At 39.2% G+C, this 15744-nt stretch overlaps 1 protein-coding gene across 1 annotated transcript in view; it reads left to right on the top strand.

Annotated features, from left to right (window-relative positions):
* Window positions 1-15744, top strand: part of LOC149462366 (store-operated calcium entry regulator STIMATE-like) — a 134535-nt gene that overhangs the window by 97028 nt on the left and 21763 nt on the right. The window contains exon 5 of the mRNA XM_089676861.1: window positions 14178-14290. Coding sequence (XP_089532987.1) covers window positions 14178-14290 — 113 coding nt within the window. The remainder of the gene's footprint in view (window positions 1-14177; window positions 14291-15744) is intronic.

The following is a 15744-nucleotide window of genomic DNA, read 5'->3' as shown; positions in this document are numbered from 1 at the left end:
AGGTAAGATGAAGAGATCTCCAAAACTAGAAGAAAGAGAACCTGTGTATACCTTTATAATGAAAATCAGAATTATTTAAGGCTTGTAAGTCATATGGTGACAAGAGTATTATCCAATACATAGCTTCACACTATACAAGCTCAAAACCCCATTCGCCCAAAGCCGCAGAATCTTTCAAAATATATAAATAGCCATACCTTTAAACCAAGAACACTTTTTTTTTTTTTTTTAATGTTTTTTTTTTCATTTACCTTTTCCTTACTTTCATTTCCGTGTTCCTGCTTCTGCTATTTGAAATAGCTTATCAAATCCTGGATCAATGCCCAGTACAATGACAATAAAACTTTGACAATGACTTAAAACTTTGTTGTTTGTCACTCTTTGACCTTTGACTTGTGTTATTTTGATAGTGATTTTGAAGTGCAATTATTGTAGACACTTCCACACCACAAATAATCTGCCCTTCAAAGGACCATAACTTTTTTTTTTTTTTTTATCTGCAAATCTGTTTTGTGGATAAAACAGTCTTAGAAAATGGAGGGCTTTTATTTGAAGATTAAAAGGTTGACATTTCCAATTGTTTCCCAGTAATTTCCCAATTTTTTTTTATCTAATTAACATAACAAGCCCAAAGTAAAAGTTTACTTTTCAGTTCAAACCAGCTGTTTTTCCCTTTTCTGTGTTACCTTGTGATGCTCAGGGCAAAAAAATCCAGTTTACATCATTTAGTTTGTGTAGTACTAATGCTGGCAATAGATGGATGCAGCCGGATCAGCAGGGACCAGCCGAAATTGATCCATGTGTGGAAGAGCCTCTTCAACAAGTAAATTGTTAGATCGACTTTGATGAATGGGAATATTTTTCTTGATCAGTCGGCTGAAGCAGAACACAATTTCATAGCAGGGAGTATTCCTCTATCATTCTCTCGTGTGTGGATAGAGAAATCTGTTTTGTTTTTTTTTTCAGCCTATTAAAACCTAGTCATCTATGGCTAGGTTAAAGTGTTACTAAACCCACAACAGTAAAATCAGTCTGTATATGTAATAAAGAATGCTTGTTATACTCACTGCGGAACCTAAGGGGTTAATCCTCCGCATTGTGTAAAAAGGATGTTTGATCCTCCCCTTCTTCTACTGCCCCAATTTCATCTGCTGATAGATCTGCTGATTGTGGGCAAGCTGCACATGCTCCATTTGGTGTATATTACTAGAGTTTTTTTTTTCTTGGGAGAGGCACAGGGCCAATCAGCGCTGTCCAGACAGAGGGTCAGGGGTTATGCAGCATCATAGGACAATCAGGGGAGAATGAAAACTCCTCCTACAAGCTTTAACCAGTGCTCTTCTGGACACTGATAGAAGTCAAAAGATTGCTGTAACTGCTGATGAGATAAGGTATTTAGCAGTTTATAAGTTGACTTGGCAGTTTATATAATATATAATAATTGCACTTCCATGTTCTGTGTACTGTGGGAGAGCAGTAACACTGTAAGATTAGAGTAAGTCAAGTTGAGCCAGGGAATCAGTTTGATGGTGCATTTTTGCACAGGTATTTCACTGCGCAAATTTGTGTGACCAGTGGGCATTTATGGAATAGCTACAGGTTGTGTTTATCAGATCCACTGTGTTTGGGACCTGGACTGTAACGGAAAGAAATGTATGCTATTATTGTTTTGTGTTTGTTATCTATAGGTTATCTTTTTTTTTCATGTTCTTTTAGGCAGGTCACTGGTTCTGGACCCTGCCTCCCATGCACCTCTGTGACAGGAGATCTTTTATATTAGTGATCTGCCCCCCACTATTATGCGTAAGCAGTAAGTCAGTATTATAGTTATTTGTTGCTGCATTGGCAAGGAGCTGTGCCTCACTTCAAGATGGTACTTGAGGCTCACAGGAAATCCTGATGAAGGCACTGTAAATCACTGAGTTTGCAAAGTGCTCACAGAACTTTTTGTAGCAAGACCAGAAATCCAAGTGCTGATGAATTTGCGGAGACTGTCTGCCAGTGGATCCAGTAGTGAACATGCTTAGATTTACCCTCCGCAGATAAAAGTAGGTGCCTTTTAAAATGGCACCTTCTTAAGTGACTTCATAATCTTGAAGCTTTTTCTATTGTCATCAGTCTTTTCATCCTGTGGGGGGAGACTTTCTCTTTATTGAGATTACTGGATTGTGGATTGAAGTGGGCTGATATATATGAAAAAGTTACACCTGTTAGTACAGGCATCACTAAATGATGGACCTTGGTCCGGATCGGGACCCAGAAACATTCCTTTCCGGACCGCAGCCTCACCAAATAGTTGCCTGAATATCCTCTCCTTACCGACGACTCCCCCATCTGCTGCTGCCACTATTGTCCTCAGCAGGTATGTCCCTTCCATAACATTGTAGCACTCCCCCCTTTCCCCCCTCCCCCACACTGTCCTACCTTATTCACAGAAGACGGCAAGCATGGCAGGTCTGGACATAGGACAGGACTTGTCATGTTAGGAAGTGGGTGATTGGTTGTTCGGCAGTGGGGGCAGTCTAAGCAATCATTTACCCCCCCCTTAACATGAAAAGGCCCGCCCTATGTCCAGACCTGCCGTGCTTGCCATTTTGTGTGAATAAGGTAGGACTTTGGGGGGGGAGTGCTGCAATGTTATGAAAGGAACAGGAATCTGTAACAGATCACCTTAAATAAATTGTTGTGTCAGGAAGGACTGTGATGGGGTGATCTGTGATGAGGGGGGCCTGTGATGAGGGGGGTCTGTAATGAGAGGGGTCTGTGATGAGGGGGTCTGTATTGAGAGGGAATCTGTGATGAGGGGTCTATGATGGGGTGGACTTTGATTGGCGGGGTCTGTGATGGAGCAGTTGATGATGGGGGGGCTCTGTGATTGGGGTAGGGGGTCTGTGATGGGGCGATCTGTGATGGGTCCGTGTGTGATATAAAAGTGGGGGAATGGAGGTGGGAGGAGGAAATGTGATGTGCACAGGAAACTGTGATGTGAAGGATCTGAGTCATAGCAACAACATTACACTGGGACCTCCGCTGGAAGAAAATTTTCCTTACTGGACCCCTGTGAATTTTAATTCAGTACCACTGTTTTAGTAGATTCTATTTTGGAACCCAAGGAACTCATGAGCTAGCAACTCAAGAAACTGTCAGTCAAGCCCACAGAGATTCATGTGGTCTAGTTTCCTTACTGTCACTCATTCTACCTTTTTTTTGTTTTTTATAATTTGATGGAAATGCTGATGCAGTATTTCATATATTAAGTTACATACAAACGAATGACTAACTCTCAGAAGCTTTTATCTTTTAGTTCCATTATTATGTAAAGCAAAACTGGTGAATTTACAAATGAAACTGATTTTTTTTATTAACAATAAGATACTGGTTCGTTATTAAATGCTGTGCAGCTCCCAATGCTGATCCATGTTACACCTAGGAATTGCAGCTAGAGAAGATAAAAATCCATTTTGCAAAAACCTGTTACATATGTGCACAGTGTCCACCTTCTCTATGATAATCTATGACCGCAGGAATAGGTCTTCTGATGTGTGATGGAATATTGCAGAGTTTGTTCATGCTTTTTTCCTGAGCGTACAGAAATGGAATTAGAATGGCCATATAACCAGATGACAGCTCTTTGTTGAAGCTCTGTGTTTGCTCCAAAGAATGCAGGTTACATCATGTAAAATGACCTATTAGCTTTGCAGCTGCCCTTGCAGACAGAAATTACAAAATTCTCTTTCACATTGTGTAGGATTTGATATTTTTTCTATCAAAAAAAAGTTGGCTCTCATTTTAGTCTGCAGCAGAGATTCCTATACTTTTTCTGCTTGGGGGGCTCTTTGAAGTAATATTTATCATATTTAGTTAAAGCAATTATGTAAGCAAATTATACAAATATTCTAGGCCGGCTACCGGCCGGCTACTGATTAAATATTGTTTTCAAATGTGTTCTTTGATCTTACTGAAACTCTTTTTTTTCTTTCCACTGCTCACACAGCTTTCAACTTATGTCAATCTGTAGATTTATATTGTATTGACTTTGTTATCCAATGGATAATTTCAGCTTTTGTGAAAAATAATAAATGCACATTTTTTTGCAGAGAAAAAAAGTGTGTATTATTTTTTCCTTAAGTAGCCTGGAATGCATTGCACCCATCATTAGAGGATCGGGGGTGCAATTTCAGACTCCTGCCAACAAACCTTGCAGCTTTCAGCCTGTACCTTCATATGGGTTGACAATTTTCAAGCTGCAGGGCTTGTGAATGAAATATGAGAGCTGTCATCAGTGACCTCACAGTTCATTCAGAACTACAAGCCATCAGCTGCAATAGTTGACATTAATTGTAGTTCAAGCATTCACAAGAAACGGTGAATGAATGAAACGCTCATGTGGGCAGAACCCTGCATGGTCACGCTGCTTTTGGATTACAGCAGCTGGTGCAGGGAGAAGATCCCTCGCTCGCTGTCAAAATGAGGGGGGATCAGGGGAACTGCCTACCGGAGCTGGAGCATGTTACGTGTTCCAAAAGGCGAACCTATTCAGTAAGTATAAAATTGCACAGGTTAATAGAGAAAAAAAGAGAAGGTCATACCAAGATATTGCAATGGGAAAGGAATAAGGGCAGCCAAAACTTGGTACAGTTGCAAGAAAAAGTATGTGAACCCCTTGGGATTACGTGGAATTTTGCATGAATTGGGCATAAAATGTGCTCTGAACGTCATCTAAGTCACAACTAGAGATGAGCGAATTATTCAAAAATTCGATTCGGCTGATTCGCCGAATTTGCGGGAGAAATTCGATTCGATGCGAATTTATTCGCCGCGAATTTAACTTATTTAAAGGGTTTCTAGGCTTCAGAGAGCCTTTATATTAGTGCAGAACACTGTACCTTTAATTTAAATGCCCTTGGAGTCTGCTGGGGAAGAGAAATAATACTGTCAGTCAGTATGACATGCAGATGAGTGCCGTTGATCTTAGAATCACCGCACACTTCACTCATTTGGGCAGTCACGGGACACGACGAAGAAGAAGAAGAAGAATGAAAAGAAGAATGAAAAGAAGAAGAAGAATGAAAAGAATGAAAAGAAGAAGAAGAAGAATGAAAAGAAGAATGAGAAGAATGAAAAGAAGAATGAAAAGAAGAAGAATGAAAAGAAGAAGAAGAATGAAAAGAAGAAGAAGAATGAAAAGAAGAATGAAAAGAAGAAGAATGAAAAGAAGAATGAAAAGAAGAAGAAGAATGAAAAGAAGAAGAAGAATGAAAAGAAGAATGAAAAGAAGAATGAAAAGAAGAAGAATGAAAAGAAGAAGAAGAAGAATGAAAAGAAGAATGAGAAGAATGAAAAGAAGAAGAAGAATGAAAAGAAGAATGAAAAGAAGTAGAAGAAGAATGAAAAGAAGAATGAAAAGAAGAAGAAGAATGAAAAGAAGAAGAATGAAAAGAAGAATGAAAAGAAGAAGAAGAAGAATGAAAAGAAGAAGAAGAAGAATGAGAAGAAGAATGAAAAGAAGAAGAAGAAGAATGAAAAGAAGAAGAAGAAGAATGAAAAGAAGAAGAAGAAGAATGAAAAGAAGAATGAAAAGAAGAAGAAGAATGAAAAGAAGAATGAAAAGAAGAAGAAGAATGAAAAGAAGAAGAAGAAGAATGAAAAGAAGAATGAAAAGAAGAAGAAGAATGAAAAGAAGAAGAAGAATGAAAAGAATGAAAAGAAGAAGAATGAAAAGAAGAAGAAGAAGAATGAAAAGAAGAATGAAAAGAAGAAGAAGAATGAAAAGAAGAATGAAAAGAAGAAGAATGAAAAGAAGAATGAAAAGAAGAAGAATGAAAAGAAGAATGAAAAGAAGAAGAATGAAAAGAAGAAGAATGAAAAGAAGAAGAAGAATGAAAAGAAGAAGAAGAAGAATGAAAAGAATGAAAAGAAGAATGAAAAGAAGAAGAAGAAGAAGAATGAAACGAAGAAGTATTCCAGTACAGCAAAAAGTGTATCTGCAGAGAGCTCCGCTATTTCTGACAGTTCTCTGACAGTTCCTTCACATTTACAGCGGTTGAAACATTGTATCTATTTATTTCCGAATAAAAACATCTGTATCCTAAATGGAAACAAATAGATACAATGTTTCATCCGCTGTAAATGAACTGTCAGAACTGTCAGAAATAGCGGAGCTCTCTGCAGTGACACTTTTGCCGGCTGATCGGGAAAAATTCGATTCGTGCACCCGAAGTTGGCTAAAATTCGGATTCGATGCGAATCAAATTTTTCCTGATATTCGAAACGAATTCCACTTCGCCTGGTTCGATTCGCTCATCTCTAGTCACAACAATAGAAGAACACAGTCTGCTGAACATAATACTACACAAACATTAGATGTTGCCATGGTTTAATTGCACGTAACATGTAAACATTCACAGTGCAGGGAGGAAAAAGTATGTGATGCCCTAGCTTAATGACTTCTCCCAGAGCTAATTGAAGCCAGGAGTGAGCCACCCTGGACTCCAATCAGTGTGATGATATTGGATGTGTTGCTGACAGCTGTCCTGCCCTTAAAAAACACACACCTGTTTTGGGTTTACTGGTTTCAAGAAGCACTGTCTGATGTGAACCATGCCTCGCAGAAAAGAGCTCTCCGAAGACCTACGATCAAGAATTGTTGACTTGCATGAAGCTGGAAAGCGTTACAAAAGTATCTCCAAAAGCCTTGATGTTCATGTGTCCACGGTAAGACAGACTGTCTACAAATGGAGAAAGTTTAGCACTGTTGCTACTCTCCCTAGGCGCGGTCGTCCTGTAAAAATGACTGCAAGAGCACAGCGCAGAATGCTGCATGAGGTAAAGAAGAATCCCAGAGTGTCAGCTAAAGACCTTCAGAAATCTCTAGCACATGCTAACATTTTTGTTGACACATCTACAATAAGGAAAACATTAAACAAGAATGGAGTACATGGGAGGACACCATGGAGGAAGCCATTGCTGTCCAAAAAGAATATTGCAGCACGTTTGAAGTTTGCAAAAGAGCACCTGGATGTTCCACAGCACTACTGGCAAAATATATTGTGGACAGATGAAACCAAGATTGAGTTGTTTGGGAAGAACACACAACACTATGTGTGGAGAAAAAAAGGCACAGCACACCAACATCAAAACCTCATCCCCACTGTAAAACATGGCGGAGGGAGCATCATGGTTTGGGGCTGCTTTGCTGCCTCAGGGCCTGGATGGATTGTTGTCATTGATGGGAAAATGAATTCCAGAGTTTATCAAGACATTTTGCAGGAAAACATACGACCATCTGTCCGCCAACTGAAGCTCCGCAGAGGATGGGTGATGCAACAGGACAATGACTCAAAGCATACAAGTAATTCAACAAAACAATGGCTGCAACAGCACAGAATACGCCTTCTGGAGTGGCCCAGTCAGAGTCCTGACCTCAACTCGATTGAAATGCTGATGCATGACCTTAAGAGAGCGATTCACACCAGACATCCCAAGAATATTGCTACACTGAAACAGTTTTGTGAAGAGGAGTGGTCCAATATTACTCCAGATCGTTGTACAGGTCTGATCTGCAACTACAGGAAATGTTTGGTTAAGGTTATTGCTGCCAAAGGAGGGTCAACCAGTTATTAAGTCCAAAGGTTCACATACTTTTTCCTCCCTGCACTGTGAATGTTTACATGTTATTTGCAATTAAACCATGGCAACATCTAATGTTTGTGTAGTATTATTTTCAGCAGACTGTGTTCTTCTATTGTTGTGACTTAGATGACGTTCAGAGCACATTTTTATGCCCAATTCATGCAAAACTCCACGTAATCCCAAGGGGTTCACATACTTTTTCTTGCAACTGTAAATTGAAGTAGGATCAAATTGCAGGCAGCCATTTTATTTTGCATTTGCCCCTCTTTCTACTTAAACATATTTTCTAACAGGACATCTGCATAGTTTGTAGTTCAATCGCTTTAAAATAAATGAAAAGTTAAAAAATAGGTTATTACAGCAATGTGTGGTACAATCTCTTTAATGATACTGTTAAACTGTTACTGTTAAACTGCCATTTAAGCCCCCTTTAAAACTAACTAGTTAAAAGATGAGCATGTACTTTTACAAGGGTGATGGAGGTCTTTCATTATGACTTGCTATGCATGAGAACTTTAATTTGTTTACATTTCACTTGCATAGCTGTGGCCAGATAGGTGATCTCTTGACAGCAGTGACAATGGCTTTTTGCTTTTTTGTTTTTGGCTGTTATGGTTAGTTGATCTTATATAGAGCTTTAATAAATCTATGAAGTGGGGTGTGAGGACCTGTAATTGTGCTGTGAATGAAAAGGTCAAGGGGAGGCAGAGCTGGCACCCATAACAATAACAAACTGGTCTTAGATATGTATTGTATCTAACTGTGTTAAGTCTTGAAAACAAGCATTATCTGCTTAAATTCCCCTTTATATGTCGTAGTGGCTTACTTGGTTAGAGAACTTCTGCTTGACATTATTTTTGGGAGACGCGTAATTAACAGTTTTTAGAAGGAGAGGTGGTGACCTCTTCCTAAGAGGATACAGTAACCGACACCAGAATTGGGGTAGGGGAAGCGCACCTGACATTTAGTGCCCTGTCATACAGATGCAATTCAGAGTATATAGTGAGAATGGACATTAATATATTTTTTTAAATAAATACATTTGGAAGCACAATAAATATCAGTAATCTGAATCACCCGTCACCTTAAATTAAAACTTTAGAGCAAGAGTACTGCTACCTTCTATGGTATGTACTTATTCTTTTTTTTTCCTCCCCCACTCTCTCTCTCTCTCTCTCCTCTCAATCTCTCTCTTTAGATCTCCCCCTCTCTCTCTCTCGATCTCCCCCTCTCTCTCGATCTCCCCCTCTCTCGATCTCCCCCTCTCTCTCGATCTCCCCCTCTCTCTCGATCTCCCTCTCTGTCCCTCCCTCCCTTTCTCCCTCCCTCTCCCCCCTCCCCCCCTCTCTCCCTCTCGATCGATCTCCCCCTCTTGATCTCTCTCTCTCTCTCTCCTCCCAATCTCTCTCTTTTGATCTCCCCCTCTCTCTCCCTCCCTCTCCCCCTCGATCGATCTCCCTCTCTCGATCTCTCTCTCTCTTTCTCTCTCTTCTCTCTCTCGATCTCTTAATGAACACAAAAGCAATTGCCAAAATTTTGACAAAACTGAGTTTTATAGAACATTTATTTAGCTCATTATATGAAGGTAAAGTTAATAATATAACTTAGATTACAAAATCTTCAGTTTTACTCAAATTAGCTGATGCTTAAATGAATACACCCCACAACAAAAACTACTACAGTTAGTATTTTGTATGACCTCCATGATTTGTAAGGACAGCACCATGTCTTCTAGGCATGGAATGAACAAGTTGGCGACATATTGCATATTTCCATTCTTCAAGAACTAGAACTACCTCTTTTAGAGCCTGGATGCTGGATGGAGAATGATGCTTCGCTTGTCTCTTCAGAATTCCCCATAGGTGTTCAATTGGGTTCAGATCAGGAGACATACTTGGCCACAGAATCACTTTTACCCAGTTCTTCTTCAAAAATGCAACAGTGGCATTACATGTGTGTTTTGGATCATTGTCATGTTGGAAAAGTGCATGACGACCAATCAATATCAATATTGAACAGTACATCTGTGAATGCTTGAAACCATCAATGAAATGCAGCTCTCCGACACCAGCAGCACTCATGAAGCTGTACAGAAGGACACTACCACCACCATGTTTCACTGTAGGCACCATGCATTTTTCTTTGTACTCACCTTTGCAATGCCATAGAGTTTTGAAGCCATCAGTTCCAAAAACATTTATCTTGGTCTCAGCACTCCAGAGTACAGAGTCCCAGTAGTCTTCTTTTTCAGCCTGAGCCCTGGCAAATTCTAGGTGGGCTTTTTTGTGCATGGGCTTTAGGAGAGGCTTCCTTCATGGACATCACCCATACATGCTATTCCTCTGCAGTGTATGCCATATTGTGTCACAGGAAACAATCACCCCAGTTTGGCTTTCTACTTCTTTAGTGAACTGCAGTGAACTTGCATGGCGACTTTTTTCAACCCTTCTTATCAGAAGATGCTCCTGTTGAGGTGTTAACTTCCATTGACGGCCTGGACGTCTCTGTGAGATGGTTGCAGTTCCACCTGTGTTAAATTTTTGTATCACTTTTGCTACAGTATTCTGACTCATAAGTAAAGCTTTGCTGATCTTCTTGTAGCCTTCACCTTTCTTGTGTAAAGAAATTATTTTCTTTTTCAGGCTTTTTGACATTTTTCTTCCATGTGGTGCATTTGCTGAAAGCATGAAATGGGAAGCAATTTTCTTTATGTAACGCCCTTTGCTAATTAATTTTCTGCTGGTCACCTGTTTAATGAATAATTAGACTCATCTGTAGTAGAATTCTTGTTAATTAGGATTTTGTTGTCTAAAATTTAGCTTAGCTGCTAGAACTTTCATTGGGGTGTATTCATGTTTGCAAAATGATTTTGAATGAATTTGTCAAGAAAAATACATTTTTTGTGTGTGCAAATTAACAAATGTTGCAATCAATGTCTTACATTTGTGGGAGTATTGTGTAGTGTAGTGTCCCATAGAAAATGTTGATTCTGAAAGTAAAGTAAAGTTTTTCTGACAAATATGTTGGGGTGTACTCATTTATGCAGAGCACTGTATATGTGTGTGTGTGTGTATGTATGCGTGTGTGTATATATAATATATGTATATATATGATAATATAATATGTATATGTCAGAGGATAACTGAGGGGACACGGTAAGCCTGCTAGATTGGAAGCTGCCAAAATGTGTTCCAAATCCACCCTTTATGAACAGGCTGTTCAGTAAGGATAGCACTAAAATATGTAAATTAGGGAAAACCAGAAGTGAAGATAAGTTTAGTCATATACAGTCAGGTCCATAAATATTGGGACATCAACACAATTCTAACATTTTTGGCTCTATACACCACCACAATGGATTTGAAATGAAACGAGCAAGATGTGCTTTAACTGCATACTGTCAGCTTTAATTTGAGGTTATTTGCATCCAAACCAGGTGAATGGTGTAGGAATTACAACAGTTTGCATATGTGCCTCCCACTTGTTAAGGGACCAAAAGTAATGGGACAGAATAATAATCCTAAATCAAACTCACTTTTTAATACTTGATTGCAAATCCTTTGCAGTCAATTACAGCCTGAAGTGTGGAACACATAGACATCACCAGACGCTGGGTTTCATCCCTGGTGATGCTCTGCCAGGCCTCTACTGCAACTGTCTTCAGTTCCTGCTTGTTCTTGGGGCATTTTCCCTTCAGTTTTGTCTTCAGCAAGTGAAATGCATGCTCAATCGGATTCAGGTCAGGTGATTGACTTGGCCATTGCATAACATTCCACTTCTTTCCCTTAAACTCTTTGGTTGCTTTTGCAGTATGCTTTGGATCATTGTCCATCTGCACTGTGAAGCGGCGTCCAAAGAGTTCTGAAGCATTTGGCAGAATATGAGCAGACAATATTGCCCGAAACACTTCAGAATTCATCCTGCTGCTTTTGGCAGCAGTCATATCATCAATAAATACAAGAGAACCAGTTCCATTGGCAGCCATACATGCCCACGCCATGACACTACCACCACCATGCTTCACTGATGAGGTGGTATGCTTAGGATCATGAGCAGTTCCTTTCCTTCTCCATACTCTTCTCTTCCCATCACTCTGGTACAAGTTGATCTTGGTCTCATCTGTCCATAGGATGTTGTTCCAGAACTGTGAAGGCTTTTTTAGATGTCATTTGGCAAACTCTAATCTGCCCTTCCTGTTTTTGAGGCTCACCAATGGTTTACATCTTGTGGTGAACTCTCTGTATTCACTGTGGTGAAGTCTTCTCTTGATTGCTGACTTTGACACACATACACCCACCTCCTGGAGAGTGTTCTTGATCTGGCCAACTGTTGTGACGGGTGTTTTCTTCACCAGGGAAAGAATTCTTCGGTCATCCACCACAGTTGTTTTCTGTGGTCTTCCGGGTCTTTTGGTGTTGCTGAGCTCACCGGTGCATTCCTTCTTTTTAAGAATGTTCCAAACAGTTGTTTTGGCCACGCCTAATATTTTTGCTATCTCTCTGATGGGTTTGTTTTGTTTTTTCAGCCTAATGATGGCTTGCTTCACTAATAGTGACAGCTCTTTGGATCTCATCTTGAGAGTTGACAGCAACAGATTCCAAATGCAAATAACACATTTGAAATGAACTCTGGACCTTTTATCTGCTCATTGTAATTGGGATAATGAGGGAATAACACACACCTGGCCATGGAACAGCTGAGATGCCAATTGTCCCATTACTTTTGGTCCCTTAACAAGTGGGAGGCACATATGCAAACTGTTGTAATTCCTACACCGTTCACCTGATTTGGATGTAAATACCCTCAAATTAAAGCTGACCGTCTGCAGTTAAAGCACATCTTGTTTGTTTCATTTCAAATCCATTGTGGTGGTGTATAGAGCCAAAAATTTTAGAATTGTGTCGATGTCCCATTATTTATGGACCTGACTGTACCATCATGCCATCAGTAAATGCTGAATGCATGACTATGCATGTATCTTGGGCTGTTATTCACAAATGTGCTGCAGGCAAACGGCTACATCTCCAATAATGGAACATGTAATATAGGTAAAGTTCCATGTTACCAATCCTATCTGGCAATAGCACATACAACAGTGACGTATGTCAAAGTCTTCGATCTGTTTAGATATATACAGTGATGCAAGTTGTGATTGCCCGAGTCAGGCTTACGAAGCCAGAGTCTGTGAGAGTCTGCAGGTGCGATGGTGGATAGGTAAGGGCCCAGCAGGACTGGTGCGATATTGCCACATGTGACCTACACCTCTCACAGTAGCTTTTACAGAGGGTTTTCTCAGAAGGGTTTGGCCTAATGAATTTTATTGTAGCTTCCTCAGAGACAAGTGGCTTCATGTGCTCATAGGGAAGGTCCTTTGTATTAGAGAAAATGTAATGTATTGCTCCATTATGCTGTGCAAATTGTAATAAAATGTATATTGAAATGATATACAAAAACAACCCTATATACCCTATCACCAAAATATCTATATATATATGTAGGGCACAGGCTGGGAATGCAAAAAGAATAAACAAAAAAAAATGAAAATTAAATAGAATTTGCAAAAAGGCTGAAAATAACGTTACCTAAAACAAAATTTAAAAAATTTGAACATTGGACCCAACTGTGTGTCAAAACACATTTAGGCATTACTAAAAATTATAAATACAAAAAATGAATAAAGAACACCTTGTTGAAGCCATTTATTATGTACAGTATATTGCCAAAAGTATTGGGACGCCTGCCTTTACACGCATCCCAGTCTTAGTCTATAGGGTTCAATAGTGAGTTGGCCCACCCTTTGCAGCTATAACAGCTTCAACTCTTTAGGAAAGGCTGTCCACAAGGTTTAGGAGTGTGTCTCTGGGAATGTTTGACCATTCTTCCAGTAGCTCATTTGCGAGGTCAGGCACTGATGTCCGATGAGAAGGCTTGCTTTCAGTTTGTTGTAATACCACTAACAGTTGACCGTGGAACATTTAATAGCAAGGAAATTTCATGGATGGACTTACTGCACAGGTGGCCACCTATCACAGTACCTTGAATTCACTAAGCTCCTGAGAGTGACCCATTCTTTCACACGTTTGTAGAATCAGTCTGCATGCCTAGATGCTTGATTTTATGCGCCTATGGATATGGAGGTGATTGGAACACCTGAAATCAATGATTAGGAGGGGTGTCCCAATATTTTTGGCAATATAGTGTATTTGTTTGTTGTATGTAAGTGACTTAATCCTTACTAGTTTATTAATCATTTCAATATTGTAAATTCAGGATTAATCACTTTCAAATGCTTATTCTGGGTGTATGAGCCTTAACCTTTTCATTGATTAATCAAAACCTGGCAGAAGTAGCACCCTTCCATAATAAAATTCATTTTGGCTAGAGTCTCACTTATCGCTTTTACTTTTGAACTTTCAGAATCCATCTGTTTGGCAGATAATGGTCAGTTTTTTCTCCATTGCATTGCAGCTGTGGCATAATATTATAGCAATAGCATTACAATGACTTTATCTCTGTTTAACTTGAAATGTTCATTTCATTTTCAGGAGACCCACCACAGGCAGCTGCATGGATTGGGCAATGTATACTTTACCTCTTAATAATGGTTGTGGAGAAGACCATAATAAGCCTCGTCCTCCTCATTCCAGGATGGACAAAGGTAAACACCGACTTCTAAGGGAAAGAAAAACCTGTGTTTAATGGTCCTTATTCCATTCCTTCTAGTTCTACAGTGTTAGAAGACTCAATTATAAATAGTAAAAATGTATATACCACTTCTCTTTTTATAGGATTACGCCAGCAGTGAATCTGTGTGGATATATAAACATACTTTCATCACTGGGTGCAATTAAAAGAAAGCCCTGCTTTCCATTGAATAAGCATTAAGCGCTCTGGATTTCACTTTGTTTCTTGTAGAATTTCACATTGACTTTTCTGTGACTACAAAAGGTTGTGTTTGATCAGAGCCCAACACCTTTTGTGTGCATTTAATTTCTAGCATCTGTAATGGGAAATGAAATTACAAAAAGTATTCTGTAACCCTGTCCCCTTTGCCCCTCTAACATTTACATGAAATAAAGATGCAGACCTCAGACAAGAGCAGATTCTAAGAGAACAGAACTACTTGATGTAAATAATGGAAATTGTAGAGAATATTTACTATAGATAGATAAATTCCTTTTAACACAGCAAGAAATGGTTTAATGAAAAAAAGATTACTAGGCCCTTAAGCAGTGGATTTTTTAAGAATAAGGATATTGTTTAGTGTCACTTTAAAGCCTAAGTGCAAACAAAATAAAATACACAAAAACCAGCACAAGGAACATAACTTACAGTCTGTAGGATATGTGCCTTGTGCTGATACCTCCTTTGTTAGGTGACATCCTCCTCTGTCCATGCTGTAATCTTTCAGTGTGACAGGGGTTAATAATTCTGTGGGAACTCTCACAGGCAGCCTAGCCACATACAGGCCCCAAAAATCCAATGCCCACCATCAGGCTTTCAAAGGGCATGTCACTTCCTCACTACCTATCACAGTTTTAAAGGCCCTGAAATGCCAGGATAGTACAAACACCCCCCAAATGACTGTGCTTTTGGAAAGTAGATACCCTAAGGAATTTGATAAGAGGCATGGTGAGTATTTTGCAGATATCGATTTTGTCACAGGGTTTTGAAAAAGAAAAGAAAAAATACATTTTCATTTTCCAAAAACTTGTGGCAACAAACCAGATCTGTAAAATATTCACCATGCCCCTAATCAAATACCTTGGAGTGTCTGCTTTCCAAAAAGGGGTCATTTGGAGAGGTTGCTTCTACTATCCTGGCATTTCAGGGTCAACATTAGAAGTTTATGTCACACATCACCCGCTCTTCTAACTACTTGAAGACAAAGCCTTTTCTGACACTTTTTGGTTACGTGAAAATTTTTTTCTCTTGCTAGAAAGTTACTTTAAAGCCCCAAACAATATATATTTTTTTAAAGCAGAGAATAAAACAGTGCAAATTTTTATATTACACAGTATTTGCACAAAGTTTTTTCAAATGCATTTTTTTGGATAAAATACATTTTGTTTAATTTTAATGCACAAAAACAATATACTGCCCAATTGTTTG

Source organism: Staurois parvus, unplaced genomic scaffold (genome assembly GCF_062004578.1).
Source record: "Staurois parvus isolate SC_StPar_1 unplaced genomic scaffold, SC_StPar_1.0 ptg000175l, whole genome shotgun sequence".
Classification (NCBI taxonomy): domain Eukaryota; kingdom Metazoa; phylum Chordata; class Amphibia; order Anura; family Ranidae; genus Staurois; species Staurois parvus.
Note: the sequence above shows the minus strand (reverse complement) of the source record. Positions and strands in the feature narration are given on the sequence as shown.